The following is a 16,861-nucleotide window of genomic DNA, read 5'->3' on the forward strand; positions in this document are numbered from 1 at the left end:
ATAATAGGAGTTACGGCATTACGGAACCTTGTAGATGCTGAAAGATAGAGAAAGCCTTCTCTATCAATAAACTTCGCTGTGAGATCTTGGTGAGCTGGGGGCACCGGCCCAGTTAGAGCAGTGAAACCCAGGAATGTAGGATTTTGACTAGAGAGGGTACAGAGGAATAGGAGAACACTATGTCATTGGTCTACATGTCTTCTGGTCGAGTTTCCTGTGCCTCTGTTATGTTGTCCTTAATCCCGGCTTCCTTTTCCAGGTATTACCCGTGCCTGCCTGTTGTTTCAGAGGCCTGTGGGGATGAGGTGCTACAGAGGTACTATCAATGCTTTTGTAGCCACAGTCCTTCCCAGTGTTCGATGTAGTTTCTTTGGCACCATGTTTAGTTCAGAGCATCCTGACCTTCCTTTCAAAAGATCCCTTTTACTCTTTGTCATCCCTCCATTTGCTTGATCCTAATTGTTGATATTTCTCCTTAAACCCTATGAGTTTAGCCTGATAATGGGTTTTTAAGCTGTGTTCTTTGCTTTGCAATTTTCAGTATACCTTGTTTCCTGGGTTGCACATTTAATTTGTGGTTCTGGGACTTGAGAGCCCAAAGAACAACAGACAGAATTAATTTCTTCCTTTGTTTTGACGATATAGTTGCTCCTCCAACACATTACAATCCTCCTACTATCTAGCTTCAAAGCCAAGGTTTTTCTATGTCATAGAGTTGGATAAACTCTGACCCATGGACCACATGCTTCCCCCAGAGTAGCTTTGTTTGGTCCCTAAGCTTCTCCAACAAAAATAGAAAAGGGAAATTGTTCCCTATTGGCTAATAGTCGGTTTTGGAGGCCTCTAAAAGCATTGGGTACTTTCCAAACAACCCCATTTCCAAACTCCCCCAAAACTGTATTTAGCCCTTGTTGTTTTCATCAAAGTGCAGATAGTCTCCTTGATGTCACTTTCTGATATCAATATAATACCGAGACAAAAGAAAAGGAAGATTTGGCTTTACAGAGTAACTTTAGTAGAAGAAGCAGATTTCTACTGGGCTGAACACAGAAACTGGAAATGACTTTGGATTTCATTTTGAGGTATATCCCATTGATGAGGCATATAGGTGGAGACTTTGGTCCCTTTTCACCGTACAGATTCCTATACAGATATAATTGCTCTCCTGCGAGGATCAGAAATGCATTTAAGAAGCTCAACATTTTCAGGTCTTATGTAACAGGTATGGTGCTGCTGAGAAGAATGCTGAAGTTGGGAAGTGGGAGAAACAGGCACAAACACCTCGTTCAAGGATGTATTGCTTTCTTTGCCTTCTGCAACTGCAGTTGAAACCACTAGTGCTGGATCAGGAAGGCTCCAGTTCAGAACTTAGTTCCACTATAAACATACATGGTTCCTTTAGACAGGTGACTCTTCTCTCCATATTCAGTAATCTTCCTACATCTATAGGGACGCTGCATTAATAGGACCATGTATCCACATCCAGAGTGATCCTTTGAATGCATGTTCCCTCAAGAGAAGCTTTTTGGTTCTATGGATGGGATAAGGTGGGAGTGGGAAGCTCCAAAGGCCTTAGAAGTGGCCATTGAACACCCACTTGCTTATATTGGAAATGGGCAAACTTTGAATAACCAGGTCCCGTACTATCTATCAGTAGTTGGTTAGACTCATGTAAGGAAAATGTAACGGCACTCCATGCAGTCATGCCGGGCACATGACCTTGGAGGTGTCTACGGACAATGCCAGCTCTTCGGCTTAGATATAGAGATGAGCATCAACCCCCAGAGTCGGACACGACTGGACGTAACGTCAGGGGAAACCTTTACTTTTACCTTTTAAGGGAAACATACCATATATTTTTTGGAGGACCTAGAAGATTTATAGAGAGGACATATTTTGTTGAATGCAGATAGGTGAAAACATAAGGCTTAAGTTATATGTGAAAATATGTAATAAAAAAGATAGTTGAATACTCAGTTGTTTGTTCAAAGACCCACAAAGTATAAATCTTCGCATTTAGAAACACTGTGTTGTAGAAACGATTCTCTCCTATCCTTTACCTGATGCATACATTTTTTTTTTCCATGCATGGGCTTTTTTGAATGAAAGCTCAATAAATTGAGCTACTGTTAGCAATCTGAACTCATACAGCTCAATAACAGGTTTTCTATATCAGTGAGAACTACGAATATGCATGGGATATTTCCTCTCCCTAATTTCCCTTTTGCTTGTTTACATGTCTTCACATGTCTTTGCTTGTTTACATGTCTTATGTGTTCACAGCATAAATTGGCGGCTTAAACTATCACTGTTTTTGTGGATGTCTCCATATTTTTTCTCTCCTTTAGCTTGGCTCCCATTCCTCTTTTCTTCCTGTTCCAGATTGAATTTATCAGACATGGTCCCGGTGCGCCTGAGGGGCCGGGTGCTGGGCTTACAGGCCAAGGATACCCAGTTCCTACTGGAGGAGAGGCCATTCCGCATTTTGGGAGGCTCGCTGCACTACTTCCGCATCCCCCGAGAATACTGGAAGGACCGCCTGATGAAGATGAAGGCCTGTGGCTTGAACACCGTCACAACGTAAGTATCTGGCACACGGCTGGAGATGGCAGTGGCAATGAAGCAGCTTAGGGAACTGCTGTTGTCCAGCTACCTTTTAATAATAAGAATAAGAATAACAGAGAGACTACAAAAGGCAGAGCTGCTTCCCACTCTTTTACAAACAGTGGTACAAGGAAACTTTCTCTCAGTCCTTTACATTAATTTGCAGATTAAAACTTAAATATTTTTGTATTTTTCAGAATGTTGTAATTCTCAGTCATTTCCAAACACCAAAATACACATTGCATTATTTTGACAGAAAATGTAGATATAATATTTAAAGTGACTGTCTTGACATTTAAAAAATTACAGTTTAATACAAAACACACAGAGGATTGTAGATTAAAAATCTGTAACAGGAACTAGGATTTGACAGAGACACCCATCTGTCATGCAGAAAGTGCGCACAAATGTAATGTTCTGAGCAATACACTTCAAGCCTTGAGATTCTTCTTTTGTGGCAACCAGCCTAAATGGTTAGGGTTAAGAATGAATTCTCTGTGTGGATTTCAGATCTGCCTTCTAATAAATATGATGTTATCTAACTTCTTAATATCAGCAAAGTCCAGATGAGTATTACAAACAAATTTCTTATTTGTATGCATGTTACATGAAAAAAAAAGTTCAGAACAGAGATGCAGTGTTAAAATATGTACTATGTGCATTTCTTTCCTCTTCACAGTTCATTCTGCATTTGGGTGAACCTTGGCTAATATTTGGTTGTGTTTCCTATTAAAATGGTTTTGAGGTGTACATCCAGCTTTGAAGTCACCACATTTCTGCTTTATAACATATGCAAGGCAGGGTTTAGAGATAGTCAATCAGTTCCTTGTTTTGCCATCTTGTCTCCGCAAATTGGTGATTTTGGTTCTCAGACAACTTCTTCTATGTTCCAGGTACGTCCCATGGAACCTCCATGAGGCAATAAGAGGGAAGTTTGACTTCAGTGGAAACCTGGACCTGCAGTATGTATATCAAGAAATCTATCTCAAAACCTAAGTCCCCCAATGTGAAAATTGTATTGATATTAGATAATTTTCTTCACATGGTTTCAAAGCTTAGAGAATGCGGAGTCAGGAATTGGAATGTGTTTGAAATTTCGAGGTGGGGCTTGGTTTAGCAGGGCTGGGACAAGTCTTTGAAGAACTGGGTGGAAGCTGTGTTCCTGCTCACTGCTTCTCAAACTGTGGGTCCTGACCCCAAATGGGGTTTCCTTAGCTCAGTGTTGGGGTCCTGAAAATTTGGGCAACAGTAAAAGGTTTCTGAAAGTCACCCAGACATTTACATGAATCTGTTAGTGACAACGCGCTTCGTTTACAGTGGAATCTGCAGAAAATGCTCATAAAAAGAAAAACCAGCCTGTTTAGCAAGTCTTGCAAATGCTGATTTGTTATCAATAAATGATTAATTTTTATATTAGGGGTTATGCAAAATTTTCTTGGGTGGTGAGGGGCTGTGAGTGGAAAAAGTTCAAGAAGTAGATATGTTGCAGATTACTGGAAGGTGAGGTTTGTGTATTAACCAGTTCCATAGAAGGATTTTTTGATGGTGAGATCTCCTACAGTTCTCTGAGCGTGTTGTGTCTAACTTTCCCTTTCTTGCTCACACCACTTGTAAATATGAGGTGTTCAGAGTCTGTCACACCAGTCTGGAATGGACTTTGCCCAGGCAAAGTTAGAGAGGTACAGTGATGGTGTCTGGTAGCACTTGGCCAATGACAAATCATCTTTGCTCTGGTTACTTAATGGTCTGTGTTCAGCTATCGATGGTTATACCAAGGGTGGCTCTTTTAACTGTTTTGCATCCTCCCTGGAATTTCAGCAGAGATTGCGAGATGTTGAGCCTTAGCCACAAGATTAAAGCAGAACACAGTACAGGTGGAGCTTCCCTTATCCAGAATTTTAAAAATTCTCCAAAATTTGAAATGTTTGGAGTTACATATGTAGCGTCTTTGCAAGGCTGAAATGGGGCATGTCGACAGAAAGATGCAAAGATCTATACATTGGCAGGAATCCATGCCTCCTGTCATTTCAGAGATCCTTGTGCTAAACAAATGAAGAGAAGAATATCTGATAAGGAATGCTTAGCCTGTATTTTTTTGTCTTGTATTTCTAAGCACTGCCACCTTTTCCTTCCAAGTTAAAAGGGTTATTAAAAGAATTGCACCTTATCAGGTCCCAGTCCATGGGCTATGTGAAAACTGCTTGAATTCTCTTGGGCTGAGGGTGTGTTGTGACAGTACCAAAGTCCTGGAATAATTGACTAAATTGCTCTAATACTCCAAAAGAGCAGGCCAACAGATGAGGATTTAGAAATGTAGATTGTAGTAAACAAAGGGTTTCAGCAAGATGAGGAAGATTGAAGAGGGAACAATCATGAGGAAGTTGGTGATGAAGGGAGAACATAAGGCTTGCAAAAAGGAGAGTGTCAGTACAGAGGCAGGAGAGCTGCATGACATTCGCGAGTGAGCTCTAAAGTTCATATATCGATTTGAAACACTGAGTGAAATATTGATTTGAAATCACCAGTGAAATACTTGTCCACTAGTGATACTACATTCTGTTTTTCATTGCCCTTTTAAAAAAATTGTGGTGTTAGTGTGATCCATGTGTAGGCAGTCCTCAAGTTATGAACAAGATAGGTTCTGTAGGTTTGTTATTAGGCTAAATTTGTATGTAAGTTGGAACAGGTACATTTTTAAGTGTTAACTCTAGCCAATATTTATATATGTGTGTTTGTGTAAGTATATGTATATATTTTTGGATAGCATAAGGAAGGGTTAACATCCCTGTGGTGTTTGTTTTACTACCTGTGCCCCTGTCCAGAAGATTTCACCTCACTTTCTGCCCCTATTAAAATTGGATTTTGAAAAATTTGGCTTGTTGTGTAAACAAGGACTAGTGAGACAGCTTCAGTGGAGACACCTTTTCCCCATGATAACTCTTTCAGGAGTGAATTTCCCTTCTGGGGATAGATTTCTCTCACTTCCTGTTGTCTCAGCCTCATTCTTAACTAGGAGCTGTTTGTAAATTGGATATTTGTAACTCGGGGACTACCTGTAGTTCAGTACATGCTAGACTGAATGCTTACAATGAGCTCTTCTTTGCTGTTTAACTTGTCATTTGTTTTTAGCCACCATGAGTCCTGATATCAGGAGAAAGGATAAAAATAAAGTAAATAAAATAAATAAATCCATTGGACCCTGTGGTGTCTGCTGCCTCAACTATTTAAAAAATTCTTTAGGGTTTTCATTAAGATGGCAGAAGAAGTTGGCCTATGGGTGATTCTCCGCCCAGGACCTTATATCTGCTCTGAGTGGGACCTTGGCGGATTGCCTAGGTAAGATATTATGGGTCTCATTTGCCTTCCTCATTTGCAGCGGGAGGGAAGAGGGAGCTTGTACTGAGTGTTTCTCTTGTCGCCAGCAATAAAAGGGAAGGCTTGTTCATGACCGCTGTCCTTCTAGTCCCAGTTAGTCAAAGCAAAAGCATTTATCCCCCCCCCCCCCCATCTAGCATTTTGCACCAAAACAGTTAGTAACATTCCAGAGAGAATGCGTATAGGCAACCATCAGAGGAGGCAGCACAAACAAGTCATGTCTGTTCGCAGTTTGCACTGCAAATGTCAAGAGATTCCTCCTCCTCTCTTCTTGGAGCAGATGGCACAAAAATAATTGACACCTATATCAATATGGGATTGGCATTGTGTATGCATTTCTATGCATGTTGTTGGTATATTATTACCAACATTTTGCATAAATTGGCTTGCATTTCTTGCCAGAGTATGAACCTCTTGTCTGAATCTTCTTCTATAAAAATACATATGCAGTTTGAATGTTGAGCTGTGATTGTGGAGAAGAGTATTCGAATCCTCCACTTGGCCATGAAAGCTCACTGGGTGACCTTGGGAAAGTCACAGTCTCAGAAAATCCCATGATAGGATCATCTCAGAAATCACTCGAAGAGACACAACACCTGCAAAAATAAGTAGTGCGATTGCAGGAGTAAATGTTACACAGTGTTAGTCAAAAGGACTATACACACTTAGAAGTTTGACTATAGGCCACATTTCACACATAGGTATCAGCCAAACTCAAATACTTCCTTCAGTCAACATTGCAGCCTAGGTGTCAATAATATGCAAACACTCTCCATGCAATATTACAACCTTGTGTAAACACCATCCCCATGGTTTAAAGCCTGCCCTCACAAACAGCTAATGTAAACCATTGCATGGAAGTGAAACCAGGCAGTTTTCCAGAAATCCAGTGTCAAATTCTGTTTCAGTGTTCATGCACATTATATCATTTTAAAAGCAGCCATGTGCCTTGGATTCTGTGTAAGGCTGCCTTTGCTAAACTGGTTTTGTCTAGATGTAGTATCTCATTATTTGCCCATTCTGGCTTCCCAGCACCTTTAAAGGGCACCAAGTTGGATCAGGTTTTTTGGGTTTGTCTGGGCAGCTGTGTCCCCTTTCCCCTGATACCATCATTTGTTGGTTTCCCAGATTTGTGTGGACCTTTTCATCTTCTAAATGGTTGCAGTGCTCCTAAAGCTTCATACTTACAAGAGGCCTAATTTCAAATAGACTGGTATTTCTGGTCTCACCCTTTTGACCCTTCATCCGTCATGGGAGTCCTGACCCTGAGAACTTCCCTGAATGAGGTTTGACCAGATGCCTTTGCTTTAGGGTCCCTTTGCCCAGTGTATGAAGCAGCCCACAATTTATTTGATGTGTGCATGCTATGAAGATGCAACCATCCATTGTGACCATATTAGGTCATATTTTGTTTCTTAACATGAAAAATACTACTTTGAAGGAAAATATTGCAATTTTTATGGCAGTCATTGGTTAGATGATCAAATTCAGCAAAGGCCACTTGCTTCATTTTACTTTGTGACTTTGATTTGCCATCCAGGTCCTATAACCCTCTTCATATATAGGAATCAAGGGACAAACCTACACAGGTTGCTTTCTAGATTTGCTTTGCGTCTTTGCTTGTTTAGACCCTCCTGGGGAGCCGCCTCTTGATACAGAGAGCAAATCTTCCACAGCTTCCTAACTCCTTGAATCAGTGCGACATGAAGCAATAATCTTGAAGATCACAGTGTAAGCACTGAGAGACTATCTTGGTTACCAGATCTTGAGGGAATCACAACATATCCCAGTCCTACATGCTTGTTTTTCTCCACTTGTCTTTTCCACCAGAGGTTTAGCCTCAGTAGAGGAGCTTTGCTCAAGGGCCATGTTTGCTTGTGTAAATAGTAAATATTAAAAGAGTAATGGGAGGATACTGTTTGCCCTTAGGTCCTGATGGGGATCAGGATACTGGATCTTACAGTGTTCTTACATTATATATTTTGGCCATCTTTCTCTTCTTTAGCTGGTTGCTCCAAGACCCTGAAATGCAGTTGAGGACAACCTATCGGGGATTCACAGAGGCTGTGGATAACTACTTTGATCGCCTGATTCCCCAAGTGGTCCCTCTTCAGGTAAATAAAATAAAAGGATAGGTCAGTTTATTTATGTCAAGTCTGCTGCACTCGAAACAGTTGTGTGATGATGATTGCCACACATCAATGTTTTCATAGATGCGCTGATTTTTGAAAAATTTTCTTTTGCGAATTAAAAAAAAAAAAGAATTTCGGGGAATGTGTAGCTTTCTTTCTGCGTCCGCAGTCACCATGATCCATTTTAATATTCTCGGAGTGCTTTGAGTTGGTGCTATATCAAGTTCTCTGAGGCTCCGCTAAGTCATAATTTGAGCATTGGATTTGGATACTGGCTTGAGCATTGGATTTGAACTTGCTCAGCTATAGAAACCCACTGGGTGATCTTGGGCAAGTCAGTCTCTCTTAGCCTCAGAGGAAGCACAGGGACCCTCTCTGAATAAAACTGGCCAAGAAAATCCCTTGTTAGGTTTGCCTTGATGTCATCCTGAGTTGAAAATGACTTAAAGGCCCCAAATAACAAAAACATATTTTATAGTTCAAGAAGTGAAGTTGGGAGAAGGTGACTCCTACCCCCACCCCAAGGTACCTGAAAGAATTGATGGCTGAGCTGAAAAAGGTGTTGCCTTTGCTATGGTTCCCTTCCTGCAACACTTAGATAAAGGGGACCTTGCATGATTAATGTACTCTTGACCTTCTTCTTGTCATCAAGGATTTTACATGCCATCGTGATGATCCATCCCTACAAACCTACTTGACTAAATATAGCAACGGTTGACGATGTTATCTGCACCCCCTCCTTCTCAATGAATCTTTATAGATGGTTTATATTGATTGGCTTATCTTTTCTCCTCTTTGTAGTACAAGTATGGTGGTCCAATCATCGCTGTGCAGGTGGAGAATGAATATGGCTCCTATGCCCAAGATCCAAGTTACATGACGTATATAAAAATGGTAAAGACCCCCTGCCAGTCTCTTCTTAAATTACTCTTTTCTGCTGTTTCTGATTTTACTGTTGTGCCTGTTCATCTTCTTCCTCTATATTGATGGAGGGATCAGACTATTGCTATCCATGATGGGGTTGTACTTCTGATGACAACCGTAGGGGCTTTCTTCTTTCCTTGTATCCTGCTTATGGACTTCCCTTGGGCACATGATCTTCCGTTGTGGGAAATAGGAGGAAAGGGACTAGGTAGGCCTTTGGTCTGATGTGGCAAGACTATTTCCGTTCACTTGACGGTTTACTACAGCCTTAGCATTGGTGTCATTAGTCCTTTGAAATCTACTAGTAGACTTTGAAATAGCTCAATATTTCCCTACCTTGGCTTAGTTGTTAATTATAATAGAGACTGCAGTCAATATTAGGATTTTGAAGGGTAGCTATGAAGCAACTAGACAAGTGTAAAGATATATAATTGAATTACCCATTTCTGTGTGTGGTTGTGGAAGCTGGACAGCGAAGAAAGCTGAAATTAACCACCCTGTTCAGTATTCAGGGCTGTTACTCAATTCTAAAAAGTCTCAGATAATAAATGCAACCCTTCTATAAATGAGGTCGAAGAAATGTGGCTTCTAAAACTCTTGCTTTTGTATGTAGTTTTGATGGGTACTTATGTTAAAATTAGAGTTTCAAAAGGTTTCCTTTTTGACTTCAGAATTCCAGAATCCCTAGCCAGGGAGATTCTGGGATTTGTGCCCCAATAATACCTTTTCTAAGCTGTGATTCAAAATATTATCATTTATAAACAGTAATCATATTACTTTTTAGTCAATCAGAGACTGTTGTTTAATTGATGAAATAATGTGGTCTGGCCTAATTAAGGTGGTTATTTTTTTGGGAAATGTCTCTTCTCATGGGTTTGAGATATAGCTCACCATCATTTGATTTTAAAAACTAACTAGTCAGCACACTAAGGGAGTTAAAAATACAAGACCAAGGCAGAATGGAAACAGCTTATTATTAGCTGCAAAACATTTCTAATTTTGCCAGTGCCTGGGTCATTGAGTTCAAAAATAGGAAGTCTGACTTTTAGTTGAGAAATTGAGGGACCCTCACATTTAAGAGAGGTGTTTTTTTCCTGCACAGATCCCATACTGAGGTTCTAGAACAAATAACATATAAACAATGAAGTGTGCATTTGTCTCTGTGGCCAGACTCCGAACCTTCCTTGCAAAGGATTATTTTGCAAACCAGACTAAGGCAGTTTTGTAAACTGTTGTAATCTGATGCTCATCCTGAGACAGGCTAATTTTGCTAATGCCTCCTTCCGTTGCCTCATCCATCTAGTAGCGATCTTTGCATAGAGCCTGTGGTTTGGACAACTGGAGCAGGCAGGCGCTGAGGAAAAGCCATTTTTAGCTTGGCAAATGCTTCTGGAGCAGCACCTTTTTTCTCAACTGGGAATACAGCCAACCAGGGGATATCTGGGAACTGTAGCTCAAAGAAAATAGATGTTTTCAAGCTGAGATTCAAATGCAAGCAAGGCATTGTCAGGGGTCTTGTTATAGCTTGGTTGCTTGTTTTGCTATGCATTGTTGTAAGGGAGAATGGACAATGACAGCTTTATTTGCAGAAGCCAACATGATGTGCTGGCTGGAATAATGGAATGGGGCTCTTGAGCTCTGTATTCTTGTCCTCAGTGAGCTATGAAATTAAGTGACCTAAATCTCATTGTTAGTCCCAACGGGAGGAGACACATTGGAAGATCACACTATTGTAAGCAAAGCACATTGGAAGATCACACTATTGTAAGCAAAACAAATGAACAGAGAACTCCTTGAAATAACTGTGTAGGCCATCCTGTGTCCAGTTATTCCACTTTCCTGCAATCCAATGTCCTTTCAGTATTTTGGACTACAATTCCCATGGCTATTGACCTTTCTAGTTAGGAATTCCTGGAGGACAAGAATTTTAGTAAGACTGTTTTAAGATGAAACCCCTTTGGCCAGTCTGATAAAGATATGATGGGACAGTTTGTTCTGCCTTTGTTTCTTTTTGTGTAAGTCATGGCAGGTGAGAAAGAGAAGTGCTATATTACTCCTAAAACCAAAAGAGCAGAAAAGTAGGCTATAAATCCAGTAAAATGTTGACATTTGCTCTGTGAGATGTGCACAGACTCCTTTTATTAGTTTAGGATGTCACAAACTGGTGGAGTTTTTGCTGCAGTGGGCTAATATTGCTACTCTCTGGAAAGCATTGAGATGGAGGACTCTTCCACATTTGCAACACTTTGATAACCCTTTAACTGCCATGGCGTCAGCCTAGATGTTAGTCTTTGTTGTTTGGGAAAGCAGTAGAATTCTCTAATGGAGAATTCTAAATAACATGTAAAACTACAAATCCCAGGTTTCCATGGGATGGAGTCGTAACAGTTAAAGGTGCTTACTAAGACTTTGATTAATTCTTAAACTGCCATGGCTCCATCCTAAGGAAGCCTAGGATTTGTAGTTTCACAAGTTATTTAGCATTCTGCACCAGAGAGCTGTAAACATATCAATACACCTTTTGGAAAGCTCTGCCCTAGAGCACTGAAAACCTACCATGCTAGATAAGAATTTTGGGAATTACATTTCCCCCCCAAATTAAGTTTTACCACCTGCAATCTTCCTTTGTACCAATATCAAGTTTAAGTGACGTTATCACATTTTGCAGATTAATATCTGCATGAAAACACCTTCAAAAAAGCTGTTGGTCCTGGCTCCGTTATAGGCATGTCTGTATAATGCATAATTTTTCAAATGGAACTTTGTCCCCATCTTATTCCACACTTCTGCTGTATACCTAAAGTGCAGCATGCTTTTCAGTCACCAGTTGCAACTTCGACCTTCAATAACATTTCTTCTAACCTGCTTAGGCTTTTTTTTTTCACTAGAAGGACACTGGAGAATTAGTAGGATTAGACCTGGCTGATGCCACCTTCCCTCCTCTGCTTAAGACAGTCTGCAGACAGTCAGGCCAAAGAGACACATGATGGGACTTCTAATCCTCCATGGAGGAATGGTGTCAACTTGCAGTCTCTTCCCTGCAATGTGAAGAAAAATCCCAGAGCATCCTGTAACAGCAAGGACTTTGCCTTGTTGTTCTCTGCTGCAGAAAAGAGAAAGTTAAGACAGATGTGTTCTTCAATAGCACTCACTAGTCCATCATTGAAGGCCATCAAGTTAGTTATGATCTGAATTACAATCTCATACTCCCAGAGCTGAAAATGTTATTCTTTTGGACTGCAGTTCCTTGAGTACACTAGCCAGCATGACCTGTAGCCATATTGATAGAGGAATAACTATAAGTGTCTTCCCATTTTTCTTTTCAAACTACACTCTGTAAAAAAAGACTTATTCTTTCTGTGGGTCTCAGAAAGGAAAGGTAATGTTCTTAAATAGTGTGCACTCTGTATAGGCACGAATAGAAGGCAAAAGGGAGAAACGTGGTAAGAAGAAAGCAAACCCTTGTTGGGATCACCTTCCATATGTCCTCAATGTCAAAAAGACCAGACAGATAATAGTTCTCTAAAGTCACTTACAGACCCACTGCCAAGACTCTCCCCTTGGAAGACAATTAGACTCGGCCACGAAGGATATAGTATATATTATCCATGGTTTCTGTATCCATGGACTCAACTATCCTTGACTTGAAAACATTCCAAAATGAAATTCCAAAAAGGAAACCCACTTTATATAAGGCACACTATGTTACATATAATGGGACTTAAGCATACACAGATTTTGGTATTCACACTGAGCTCTACAACCCAGTGGGCTAATTAGACCTTTTTTTTTTTTAAAGGAGAATAATTTCTCTGGTAGCACCATTCTCCATTAAAACAAAATAGAGAAAGACAATGCAAGAAAGAATAAAATGAAAAAAAACCCTGTGTTTTTTCTCCCCCCCCCCCCCCAACCTCAGCATATTGATGGTTGAATGAAACAGATGAGACTTCTGTTTCAAGTAGAGGGTCTTGTATGATGCTTGGAGAAACGGGGCTGTAGAAATTATCCTCAGACCCCAGGCCTTGCCCATCTCTTTGGTACAAGGGAGGACTAGACTTGCCTGAAGAGGGATTCCTTCAAACTGTGAGCAAAACAACATTTGTCTAAATCTGCTGGGCACATTTCACACCTTCTACTTTGTGATCATCTGCATCTCCATATATCTCTGGCTGAGTCCTATCTGCTTCTGACACCCACTTTGCACCAGATGTGGGATATACTATTTAAAAAGGCATCATGATATGATGATTTGAGTGTACACACACCTGGGCCTCCCTTGGCTGTTTCTATTTTTGTTGTTCTTGCATCACTCTGCAAGCTGAGGATGCAGCTCAGTCTAGTGCTTTCACACCAACAACAAAAAAAAACCCTTAATGCCTATTATTAATATTTGCTGATAGCCACATGTAACATAGTATGTACTACCGCACCCCTGGAAGTTATTAAAGACCTTATTGATAAGATAGACCCCTAAGGGAGTGATAATTTACATTTGAAAGGAGAGAAAACTTAGCGCTAATGATAAACATTTGAATTTTATCTGCAGTGAGTCCCATGGTTGAAATAAAGACAAAAACGTGCTTGCAGAAGTCAATTGTTTGGGACACCACACCCATAATCCGAACCCAGCATGGCTACTGGACTATTTCAGGCTCTGAAGAAAAGGCAGTATAAAAGGAATTCAGGATATGCAGTATGGTCCTTATGAAAATCTGTGACCTGTAAATTAGGTCACAGGATAAGTATAAATAGGCTCAAATCAGGAGTGGATCTCCTTTCCATGTCTGTGTTTCCAGCTGCCCTCTAAAGCAGCTGCTCAAATGAACTTTGGTTCAGATATCCTTTTTTTTTACCAGTAACAAAGACTGTATAATCCTAGATATTTTAGTAAAAAATCTATCCACAAGTCAGGATAGATGCTGTATCTTAACTCTTATTTTTTTAAAAAAAGGTAGAGCAGTAAACAGCAAGACCCTAAAAGAAGCTCCAAGGCTTGACTGGTGTCCTGAGGCAGCACTCACACTTTTCCTTCTTGATGGAATGACCCTCGACTTAGCCGTTGATTATATCAAAATCAATAATTTTGACCTCCGAACCTGCCCCTGACTTACACATTGAGGGTAGCTTTTACATGAGTGCATACAGTATTCCCAAATCCCCACCTTGCTCCTGATGTCAGTCATATTGATGTTGAATCCCATAATGTTGAATGGCGATGGTTCTCTTTGCGCAGGCCCTGACCAGCAGGAAGATTGTGGAGATGTTGATGACCTCCGACAACCATGACGGACTGGTTTCTGGCACAGTGGATGGAGGTATGTACTACTGTGTAAGGAAGAGGTGGCAGCTAAGGTGCTAGATAGATAAGCTAGGATGTGCTAATGCCTAAGTATCTATTCTGTCTCACATGGAGTTACTTTTCCCCCACCTAACTCAATTGATAGAGCAAGTGTTCAAAAAGTAAAAAGGAATGGGATGATTGCGAGGAAACTGTAAAATCCTGGAGGTTTGGGGTTGTATGTGGATGAAGGAATTGTTGCCATCTCTATTACATTTCTCTGTCAATTTACATTTGTATGTCGATAGGACATCCATCTACTTCAAGATGTTTTTGGACTGGAAAACCTGGAAGCTTCCTCTTCTGGAGGTTGCAGTCCTTCACATCGAAAGTGGTTGTTTTTATTATTTGGGTTGGATTGGGCTGTTACATCACACTCAGCTTGGGAATGTTGGATTTATGGCTCTTGAAGCAACATCTTGATGATGCCTTTTTACACCAGAGGCTCCAGGGACCCTTTCTTTCTCACTCTTCTTATCTCACCATTCACCTTGACTCACTTTCTAGTTTCTTTCCCAAGCTTTGGGTCTCCCAGGCTCATCTGGAGTCTTCACCTTCTCTGGTTTTCGGCTCTTAGTCTCCCATGCAAATTAATCTCTCTGTTTCTGAGGCCGCCTGTGTAATCTGTTTGGGGGTATTTTTTAAAAAGTATTATTATTTCCTCCTGATAAGCAGTCTCCTTCAGAGCATCTGTTTTGCTGAAGCAGGAAGGCTCTGTGAGTCAGTGGATGTCCTGTAATCTTGAGGTCGTAGGTGGTGAGAATAAGAATTAGCAGGGACCGCCTTCCCTACAGCTTGCTTTTGTAGAACAAGGGGGATGGCTTCAGGTGTTAGAATTGAGCAGGAAAGGCGGAGATTATATATGTAAAGCCTCTAAATCCAAGTAGTGATGTGTTGAAACCTTATAGCTGCAGTCACCTGTGAAATTTGTCATTACATTAAAGACCTGTTTGAAAATTGAGGAATTTTAGTTTTCGGATGGATTGTCCTCTGTGCAGTAGAGGACATTTGCCGGAAAGGGCCCTACCTAGTCTTGCATAAGGCTCAAAAGCCAAAGTTAATTCTCTTTTGGGTCTGATTCTGAATTTGTAGAGCTGGGAGAAAGTTGCTTCTTAGGACTCAACTCCCAACCATTCCCTAAGTAACAGGGCAAAAACTGTGTGACTTGGGAGATTCTGGGAGTTGGAGCCACAACAAGTAGCCTTACCAAGCTGCAGTGGGCAAATCTCATCTGACTCTTTCCCTTGCATTGTACTATCTCAACACTCCATGTTGCGCATATTTCCCTAGATCAGTGTGTGCGCGCATGAATGATATGTGTGTAATTTCTACTTTCTGGCTCCAGAATGCAAGTTTCATTTCCCCCCTTTCCTTAAAGTGTATTTATTAAATATATATGTATTTCTTCATTCCATTAACATGCTCATGGCAGCGAACTCAAATCAAGATTGCAGAAAGCACTTACACTAAATCAAATCAGAACGATAAGCGTTAACACTAAGTACCTTATGATAACAAGTCATAATAATCTAATAGAAAATGGAGCGTTTGCCCTTCTGTCGGCAGCTGGCACTTGCTGGGAGGAGTGGCAGTGGCAGGGAATGGCCGTATAACATTGCTTGGGAAAGTTCCTTGGCTGGGCTCTGCAAAAAAGGTAACCACTGGGGCTTAGGAATGTGGGGAGTGGCAGTTCAAAGAGTAACTCTTCCCAAGTTTTGTCATGTGGTTGGCTGCCTTTCACCTTTTTTGCAGCCAAGAAAGTTGGTGTCACAATTCATAATGTAATGTAGAGTGTTTTGTGCCAGAAGAGTTGGACAGTTTCTATTTATTGTAACAGGAGGAGGCAGCCAGACCTCTCAAGGTGATCTCTCCCTTCTAAGTAATATCTGGGGCAATGAGGAAGATACAGTAAGAGAGAGAGAAAGAGGGAACTCGTGCACTCTGATATTTCCCCTTTCGCTATATTAAAACCATTAAAGTCTAAGTCCAGTTGCAATTTCCAATAACTAGAGCTGGGATATGCATAAGTACTGATTTAGAATTCAGTAATTAATTCAATCAGTCTACTTCCAAGAAGAAAAGGCAACTAGGAACAAAATAAATTGCAACATCTGCAGAGGATACGCTCCTGAACTTGCCATGGAAACAGGAAACCGCAATAATTGTGAACCATATTAATATTCATTAATCCTGTTGAAGACAACAAAGTCCTAGAAAGATAGTCTTTCTAGGAATTTGTTAGGATCTCCAGGGTCTGTGATAACTTCCAGTGGAAGTATATTTGGAGAATCTAGGAAATACTAAAAGGATAGATTTTGTTGTAGGTGAAAACATGGGAGCTGGACCCATAGATACGAGAGACATCCATCAATTAAATATTCCCATCCACTTAAAAATGTAGATTTACCATTTTCATAAAGAACAGACTCCTTGGATTTTTGAGGACATCCCATCACTTCTTCAAAAGGCTTAATGAAGAAAAAAA

At 40.6% G+C, this 16,861-nt stretch overlaps 1 protein-coding gene across 4 annotated transcripts in view; it reads left to right on the forward strand.

The window, feature by feature from the left end:
• The window catches only part of glb1l2 (galactosidase beta 1 like 2), a 48,940-nt gene that overhangs the window by 7,324 nt on the left and 24,755 nt on the right, over positions 1-16,861 (forward strand). For 2 of the 4 annotated variants that reach the window (XM_062961468.1, XM_008119526.3), the window contains 7 exons: positions 260-316; positions 2,383-2,580; positions 3,498-3,566; positions 5,845-5,940; positions 7,985-8,093; positions 8,913-9,005; positions 14,272-14,353. In XM_062961468.1, the coding sequence (XP_062817538.1) occupies positions 260-316; positions 2,383-2,580; positions 3,498-3,566; positions 5,845-5,940; positions 7,985-8,093; positions 8,913-9,005; positions 14,272-14,353 (704 nt within the window). The remainder of the gene's footprint in view (positions 1-259; positions 317-2,382; positions 2,581-3,497; positions 3,567-5,844; positions 5,941-7,984; positions 8,094-8,912; positions 9,006-14,271; positions 14,354-16,861) is intronic. The other 2 variants (XM_062961469.1, XM_008119527.3) reach the window with 1 other exon arrangement.

This window comes from Anolis carolinensis, unplaced genomic scaffold (genome assembly GCF_035594765.1).
Source record: "Anolis carolinensis isolate JA03-04 unplaced genomic scaffold, rAnoCar3.1.pri scaffold_8, whole genome shotgun sequence".
In the NCBI taxonomy this organism is placed as follows: Eukaryota; Metazoa; Chordata; class Lepidosauria; order Squamata; family Dactyloidae; genus Anolis; species Anolis carolinensis.